The sequence below is a fragment of the Sphaerodactylus townsendi genome, linkage group LG14 (assembly GCF_021028975.2).
Source record: "Sphaerodactylus townsendi isolate TG3544 linkage group LG14, MPM_Stown_v2.3, whole genome shotgun sequence".
Taxonomy (NCBI): Eukaryota; Metazoa; Chordata; class Lepidosauria; order Squamata; family Sphaerodactylidae; genus Sphaerodactylus; species Sphaerodactylus townsendi.
In genome coordinates, this window is record NC_059438.1 from 32,127,150 (window position 1) to 32,136,379 (window position 9,230).

The 9,230-nt window shown below is 43.3% G+C and overlaps 1 protein-coding gene across 4 annotated transcripts in view; it reads left to right on the forward strand.

Annotated features, from left to right (window-relative positions):
- The window catches only part of WNT7B (Wnt family member 7B), a 117,304-nt gene extending 109,527 nt beyond the window's left edge, over positions 1–7,777 (forward strand). For all 4 annotated transcript variants that reach the window (XM_048516007.1, XM_048516008.1, XM_048516006.1 and 1 more), the window contains exons 3-4: positions 1,024–1,295; positions 6,608–7,777. In XM_048516007.1, coding sequence (XP_048371964.1) covers positions 1,024–1,295; positions 6,608–7,087 — 752 coding nt within the window. In that variant the 3' untranslated portion in view covers positions 7,088–7,777. The remainder of the gene's footprint in view (positions 1–1,023; positions 1,296–6,607) is intronic.
- Positions 7,778–9,230: the final 1,453 nt, after the last annotated feature.

Consider the following 9,230-nt stretch of genomic DNA (forward strand, 5'->3'; position numbering starts at 1 on the left):
TTGTTATGAGAATTGCGTCTTCATTTCAAGCATTTGGGAATTGTGTAAAAACAGATTTTGTAAAGACAGAGACAAGACAGAGACAATTTTAGGCAGAACAAAATATAGATTGATTTGTACATTATGGCAGCCGCACAAATAAATGTATGGATGCAAGACAGCTATACTGGCTTAAATTTGTTTCGGAATGATACAGCTATGTGGCTAAAAATAAATTCACTGCACCCTAAATCCATATCTGAATATGAATGCTTTTAAGGATTGGGACCCAAAGGATAATCACTGTAAATTAAGCAGTAAACTCTTCTTAACAACAGTTTAAATAGAACTCACTTCCACCCAGTATATATCAAATTGTCATGTAGCTCGTGAAAGGATGCACAGGTGTAATGTTATTGTTTTGCGAGGGGTTAACCCCCCCCCCCATATAATTTTTGCAACTTTTAGGATTTTTCTGCAAACCTGAGGGCTTCTCCAAGTATGGAGAAAAATCTCCTTTCTCTCAGTGTGGGCCTGATCCACAGATTCAGAAATCTGCAGATCTGCCCACATTTGATATATAGATGTATAGATAAGCTAATAAAAATGGCAATTATTATTTACATTTGTCTAAAGTGTATGCAGTATCCTCCACAGAAACAAGCTAGCCTTTCAGCGAGGCATTCAGCACGACAGGTAACAAGTTAGACCTGAAGATTTCTGTGGTTTTCAGATCAAGAGATGCAGAATCCCAAGAGAACATCCCACCAGTCTTATCAACCCTGTTTTGCTTCTCTCCAAACACCTGGGATGTCTTGGCTGAATAGTAGCCACCATATTCATCTCAAAAATCTGCTTTAGGTGAAAACTGCTCTCCACTATTCTTTAACAGGTTATTATTTAATCGTGTATTTTGACTAAAACATGTTTGGAAGAAAAACCACTTGCATCTCTTCCTCCAAGGAGACTGTCTCTTAAGCAGCATGACTTCCTCCTCTCTCCTCCCTGCCCCTGACGTTGGCCTGTTTTTAAACATTTCTACAGGAAGCAGGGAAGCCGCCTTCACCTACGCCATCACTGCTGCCGGGATCGCACACGCCGTCACTGCTGCCTGCAGCCAGGGGAACTTGAGCAACTGTGGCTGCGACCGCGAGAAACAAGGTTACTACATCCAAGAGGAAGGGTGGAAATGGGGAGGCTGCTCCGCCGATATCAGATACGGCATTGAGTTCTCCAGGAGGTTTGTTGATGCCCGAGAAATCCGAAAGAATGCTCGGAGACTGATGAACTTGCACAACAATGAGGCTGGAAGAAAGGTATCTTAGATTAGGAGGGGAGGGGGGGCTTCTTTTGATCTGGTGGGAAGGGCCTCATTCTCGCTGAGGTGGTTCTCCTGTATGAGGAGAAGACTGAATTCCCATAAGACTGAATTCTCTCTCACATAAAACGTAGAGGAATAGCTCCTCATGGAGAAGAGCTCTGCACGTCACCTGGGCTTCTAGTTTTCTACGTGGGAGGATGGAGGGGGCTCATGCTGGGCTGGACCATTTGACTTGCAGTCTCAAGTGGCACAGACAGGGCATTGGCCTGATTGGCAGATTGCTTATTTTACTTCATTCATCATCATCCACCTTTTTTGTTGGTGTCTTCTACACGACCTTTCCACCCGCTCCTTGGAATTAGATCCGCGGGGGGCTCATTTTTCCCCCCTCTTGCAATCACTTCAGTTTTATTATTTATTTCTTCCCATTCCATATAAACTTGGTTAAAGTCCTCTGGCAGTTTCTTGAAATCCCTCCATCAATATGAATGGGTAAAATCTGAAATTTTTTAAAAAATCAGCCTTGGTAGAATTTTTAGTTTTACTGCTGATATCCTTCCTAACGATTTCATTTTCACCTTCTCCATCTCTTCATGCCATCATTTATACTCATCCAAACCTGTTGACAATTCTCCTTATAAAGATTATCATTTTGTTTCATTACATTTATTCCCAAATATTTGATTGTCTTTTGGTAACACTGCATTTTATCAACTCTGTTTCTTCTTCCTTTATCTTTGTCATGTCCAGTGTGTTTATTTTAGTCTTATTTTTGTTCAGTCTATACCCAGAATAAATTCCTAACTTATAAATTTGACCCATTACATGTTTTTTTAGTTTAAAATATCTTTATTGTAATTTTAAATAAAACAAAGAAATCAGCCACACTGAGCAACATGAAAAGGTTAGATACATGCTTAAAACATGATAAATAATTAAAATTACTTCCAATTATTCCCATAGTAAGTTAATTATTCTCCATAGATCATGCAAATAGGTGTAGTGTAGGCTGACCAGACGTCCCGCCTTAAAACAATTTGTCCCGCGTCCCGCGGGTTTTTTCAAGTGTCCCGATTTTTGGAAGGCTGCCGCACTGCCTTCTGGGGCGCAAGGCAGTGCGGCAGCCTCCCGCGCGTGCGGCCGCAGGAGCGCACGGCCTTCTGGGGCGCTCCCGTTTCCCACCCTGTGACATCCTGCGGATGCGCGCGCGGCCGGCCGCCTACCCGCCTGTCCCGATTCACAAAGGTGACCATCTGGTCACCTTAGTGTAGTGTTAGGTATAGTAACTGAAATTTCCACATCATCCTCATAGCTCCTCATTTCATATTCTTTTCTGTCTTTTTTTATTCCAGCAATGTTTTTATCTGGTCTTATTCTTGTGGCTAGTATTTCCAAAGCTAGTATAAACAATAATGGTTACACTGGATACCCTTGTCGAGTTCCTGTTTGTATTTCCATCTTTTTCATTAGAGACCCATTTATTAAAATTCTTGCATATTGCTTTGTATACATACTTTATACACAATTTTTAGAAATTTCACCGCAATCCAAATGTTCCAAAACTCCCATCAAAATTTCCAAGGCACGTTGTCAAAGGATTTCTCTGCCTCTAAAAACATAAGTGCAGTTTTTTTCTCTTAGAATATTCAGCTGCATTTAATATTCATCTTAGGCCCCTTCCGCACACGCAAAATAATGCGTTTTCAAACCACTTTCACAACTGTTTGCAAGTGGATTTTGCCATTCCGCACAGCTTCAAAGAGCATTGAAAGCAGTTTGAAAGTGCATTATTCTGCATGTGCGGAATGAGCCCTATATTGTTCTTCATAAATCTTTGTGGGACAAATCCTATCTGATCTTTATAAATTACTTCTGGAATGCATCTTCTTAGTGTCTCTGCTATAATTGTTATAAATATTTATCATCTACATTCAAGGAGAAATTGGTCTACATGTTTGTGGTAATAATAGGTCATCCTCTTTATAGATTAAGGTTATGTTTGCTTCTTGCCGTGTTGTTAGTAGAATTTGTTTCTTGAATGTCATTCATTACTTTATGAAGAGATATAGCTAATATCTCTGCAAGTTTTTTAAATAATAAGTTGCAGCCAATCTGTCCCATCCTGGTGCTTTATCCTTCTTAAGCTTTTTGATTGCAGAGTTTATTTCTTGATTGGTTCAGACTTTTCCTGTATTCTGATGTAAATCTTTTAATTGACAACTCTTCTATGTAACTATCCAGGTCTTGGTAATCTTTAGTCTTCTTTATACACAGCTATAAAAAATCCATTATTTGGTCATGTATTACTTTTTCTATATAAACAGTTTAGTTCTTTCTTAATTGCTGAGATTCTTCTTTTTCCCCTTTCCTGTCTTAAACAATATGCAAGATATAAATTAACCTTCAAAATGTCTCTGTTTTAAACATTTTAATTTTTTCCCCTGCATCTCTGCCACTTCTTCCTTTAGGATTGCACAGATAGTGATCCCCCCTTCACCTGCCCCCCCCCCCACATCTTTTCCTGGGAAGTGCTCTTGAGTTTGAAGAGCTGATTGCAGAAATCATTTAGTTAATTTTGCTTTCTTGGCTGCATTATTATGACTACTTTATTAGAATACATTATTGTAAATACATATCATGTCTAAAATCTTCATGCAAACTTTCCCTTGCAGTGATCGGCTGCTAATTTTGAGGATCTGAGTTCTTATTTCATTTTTACCTTAAGCAAGCCTTGTTGGGCCATTACAACTTATTTTTGAATAAGCATAATTGCACAGACTTCATGTGCAATATCTTTTACGCATGCGGAGGTTGATTTGGCTGTGCTTGTTTTTGACATTTTAACGTCTTGGAAGTCATGCTTACACAGAAGTAACTCCTGCTGATTTGAATGGCACTTACTTCCAATTTCCAAGTAAGGAAAGCCTCCTTCCGATCCTGCGTGTGCTTTCTTACCAGCACCTCCCCTGAATTCAATGGCATTTCCCTCCCATGTAACTGCTCAGAGTCTGCCATATTTCTTAACCACCTGCATGTTTGTGGTTAGAACGAAACACAAATCATTACTTTCAACTGGATGCAAATTGCAGGCACAAATTCAGTTGATGTGAGGGTGACAGGGAGGGGGAAGCTGGCTGAACTCTGCCTGTTGAATGGAGCTTGTTCTTTGGACTGATGTCCCTGCAAAGAGCTTTCCACCAAGAGCTCTGAATGTCACCCTGCCCCTGCATATTTACTTGAAAGCAGAGCTGATTGAATTCAAAGGGGCTTACACCCATGTACACCCAAATAAGTCTGCAAGGGATCTCAGAAGAGAGAGGAGGCAGGAAACGCCTAGAAATGCCGCAAGTGCTGTTGCGAAGTGGGAGTTCTACATTCCATATTTTGCTTCTGGGCAACTGAACAGCCAGCCCAGCTCTGTGGCTCTCTCTTTCTCCCTTTCAAAACCTTTTCTAACAGCCATTGTTGTCTTCTATGCAGATTAAAAAATCTATACAATGGGGCCAGCCAGAGCTAGGAAATTTGTGTGCTCAGTGTCATCAAGTCAGTTCTGACTTACGACAGCTCTGTGAATTAATGACCTCCAAAACACCCAATTGTTGGTAGACTTGTTCAGGTTTTGCAAGCTGAGGGCTGTGTCTTCCTTTATGGAATCAAGCTATCTCATTGATAGGAAATAGGTGTCTTCAAACCTTGAGGGGGGGGGGGGCAATGTTTGCAGAAAAACACCGAAAGGGTTTTTAAAATATATGCAAACTGTGTTTCCCTGAAAATAAGACCTACCCCGAAAATAAGACTTAGCATGATTTTTCGGGATTGCTTGAAATATAAGCCCCACTCCAAAAATAAGCCCTAGTTACAGATTCCCCGGCGCAGCTGATCTGGTCACATGGGGGACGCAAAATGTAGTCTGATGTTCATGGAAAAAAAATAAGACATCCCCTGAAAATAAGCCCTAACACATCTTTTGGAGCAAAAATTAATATAAGCCCCTGTCTTATTGTCAGGGAAACACGGTAATGATTTAAAAACCCTTCAAATATAAAGAGCAAACCCTTTATATTTGCTCTTTCAAAATATAAAGAGCAGTGTTTCCAAATGCTCAGAGATGAGCAAGAAATTGAGCTTGCGTGGCATTTTATGTTGCTGTCTGATGTTAAGACAGTGACCCTAATGAAAAGGTGGTGAAAAGGAAGAATGGGGAAGGTGGGGCGGGGAAAGGAAATGGGGCAAAAAGAAATACTTCTTGAGAAGTGCTGAAAAGAGCACGGGCTGAAAAGAGCACCCCAGAGACGCTAAAAACAGCGTCCCTGGGGAGGAGTTCGCACGGCTGGCACGAAGACGCTGGCCCGAGCGGCGCGAAGATGCTGCTTCTGAACCTTGCTCCCTGAGCGAGGTTTTTCGGAAGCAGCGTCTTCCAACCGCTGCCGTGTAAACGGAAGCAGCTGGAAGGCACCATTTCCCTCGCACTGTCCCTGAATGCCTACCTCGTCTCCTGGCTTCTGGCTCATCGCAGAGGCCAGGGGACACGCCTCCCTGGCCTGCGACTCCGGAGCCATCGCTCCAGCCTGTGTGTGTGGGGTGTCCCCTGGCCTCTGCGATGCGCTGGAAGCCAGGAGACGAGGTAGGCATTCAGCGACGGTGCAGCCTGTGCGAAGGCTGCGCCACCGCCTGCTGCCCTCCCAGAACCGTCCGTGCAAACGGTCCCGGGGTGTGTGTGCGTCGGCATTGTTTATGCCGACGCACCCCCGCACCGTTGCCGTGCGGAAAGGGCCTCAGTGGTGGGATTCAAATAATTTAACAACTGGTTGTTTACAAGCACCATTTTAACAACCGGTTCTGCTGAAGTGATGCAAACCCGCTGAATCCCACCACTGGCTACACTGCATTTTCCTTTAAATAACATTATAGGAAATTTAGAGGGTCAGATGAAAAACGGGGGGGGGGGATTTCAAGGAAAATTGAAGAAGCCTGCATAAGATTGATAGAATCTCTTGGGTGTTAGAATTTATACCCAGGATGACTGATAGTTCAATAAAATGGATTGTTCTCTCCCCCCCCCAATTATCAGCATAATTCAGTGAAATGAACTACCCTCAATTTCCCTTTCCTTCAGTTGCAGAGTTTAGTGTGCATCTACCAGAGGCACATACAAGTGCTTAGCTCTCGTTCTAGCAGGCCTCAAGGTAAAGTGTTCTCACAGGCAACATTGCTTTTCATATTTTAATCTATTTTAAGGGACACCAGTACGTTTGCTTTTTTGTTTCTTCTTATTACCTCTCCTCCTCTTTCTCTCTCCGTGCGCAGGTACTTGAAGACAGAATGAAACTGGAATGCAAATGTCACGGGGTTTCTGGTTCGTGTACAACCAAGACCTGTTGGACCACACTTCCTAAATTCAGAGAGATTGGATACATTTTGAAAGAAAAGTACAATGCAGCCGTGCAGGTGGAAGTGGTCCGGGCCAGCAGGCTCCGACAGCCCACCTTTCTAAAGATCAAGCAGATCAGAAGTTACCAGAAGCCGATGGAAACAGATTTGGTCTATATTGATAAGTCACCCAATTACTGTGAAGAAGATGCTTCCACGGGGAGCGTAGGCACCCAGGGAAGGCTTTGCAACCGTACCTCCCCGAGTGCCGACGGGTGTGACATGATGTGCTGCGGACGGGGTTACAACACCCACCAGTACACCAAAGTGTGGCAGTGTAACTGCAAATTCCACTGGTGCTGCTTTGTAAAATGTAACACGTGTAGCGAGCGGACAGAGGTGTTCACCTGCAAATAACAGCAGAGGTTCCCAGGGAGACAAGGACACAACCACTACATGTGACAGAAAGTCAAGTGGAACAAAACAACTACAGCATCATTTGCACATTGAATTTTCTTCGGGAGAGGGAAAACAAACTTGCCTCTATCCCCTTCCTTAACAGCTCGCACTTCTGAGAGTGACGGATCTCTTGCTGGCTGGCTGCTTTGACTGCACTGGGAAGTGGGGTCTCGACATGGGCGACAGGGACAAACAATTTCCTTCCCCCATTGCAGTCTGGGTGTTGTAGAATTTTGCTCTTAGGTTAATTTATACTTATTGAAGACACTGACTCCAGGATGTGGTTTTCAGATTGATAACAATTTTATTTTTTAAAAAAAGGCGTGAAACAAGACTTTTCGTGGACAAACTAGAATCAAAGCAGTGTTGCCGAAAACGTTTATTTCTGGGGTTTTTTAAGAGCAGGTACAAAGGGCAGCCAGTGAGACAAAGATGTAAAATGGGGAGGGGTGGGGACCCGGAGGACTCATTTGTAAAACAAAGGTAAGCAAATTCTGACAGCTGCCAGTGACACTGGAACCTTATGAATGGTCATTTTTTAAAAAAGATTGTTTTATTTATGTTTTAATAGTATCGGAACAAATTCTCTAAGCACTAACGGGTAGCTATGTCTTTATTCTATACTAAATGTAAACTTATTGGAACTTTCTGGTTTTGTTGTGTTTTGGTTCTCTCCGGTGTTTTTCTCTGCTACTGATTTTATGGCACTCTTCCGTTTTTTTTTTAAAAAAAGATTTCTATTATTGTACTCCTCAAAGCCCAGGTTAGAATATGAACAATTAGATGATTGTGAACAATTAGATGGTCTCCAGGTGACAGAAGTCAGTTCACTAGGAGAAAATGGCCATTTTGGAAAGGGCACTCTATGCTGTTATACTCCATTGATGTCCCTTTCTTCCCCAAATCCCACCCTTTTCAGGCTCCACCCCCAAAATCACCAGGTATTTCCCAACCTGGAGCTGACCACCCTAGTCATGAACAAAGGGGGTTCCGTGCACCCATTTCCCAACAGCCTTCTTCTTTGCACTGGCTATGCCTAGACCTCTCAAGCCAGGTTCACAGGATGCATGCTTGCTAACTCCTCTTTTGGGACCCCTTTGTACATTTCAGATGTACCTAGGGGCTGATTTCCATAGATTCATAGGTGTGGCTGTAAGATTTAAAAACTCACCCCCATTGGGGGCAGGTTGGCCATGCAGACTTCCGACATGAAATCATCACCCTTGATTATAGGTGTGGGGCAATTTTGTATGAAGAACTCAGGACTGGCAACAGTACTTTGATTGTAAGGTTCTTCACTATTGGCTGGGTTGTTGTGGCTGTACATCTTTAAAACTTTACAGTCACACCACGGAAGGAACTAATGGAGAAGCATCACTGTTGGCGTGACTGTAATGTTTGAAAGGTAGTTACAACTCACAAGTTGGTTCTGGGGCTCAGTATAGGTGCAAACTTGGTCCAAGGATCCTGTTTCTGTGCTGGAGTCCTCCACACTCATAATTAAATGCATTCCACCTAAGTGCCCTGTTTGTATACCTGAAGGGCCAAATTGTGCGTGTGTGCCATCAAGAGGCTTTCAAGGCAAATGAGGAGCAGAGGTGGCTTGCCATTGCCTTCCCCTGAAGAGTCTTCCTAGGTCGATTCCCCACTTGTGTTATTGATCTAAGTTCGAGCTGCGTTTGACCGAAGTGCTCTGCACAACCACTGGGATCAGCATGGTTTTGTACCAGCTTCGCCCTGTGTAACGGTCAAATTTCCGACTCCAGTTGGGAACTACTACTTTTTCAGGGAACCACGCTCGAACTCAGCTCGATTCCAGTAAAGTGCGGAATCTCTGGTGCCAGGAGTCCCCCATTCAGCCAATCACAGCTGAGTGTTTCGGGCATGCGTATAGCTGGCCAATCAAAAAACGCCACCTTCGTCCCTCCATTCCTGTGGCAGTTTTTTTTATAACATGTGTGGGGATAGACGGAACATGGCCGTAGAACAGTAGCCAATCGGAACGAAGTGGCGAAGAGGCACAGGATGATTCTGCCCTCCGAGCTGGGATCAAGCTGGTGGCAGTGGGGAACAACAATGGCTTCAACCTAGGTTAGTACCC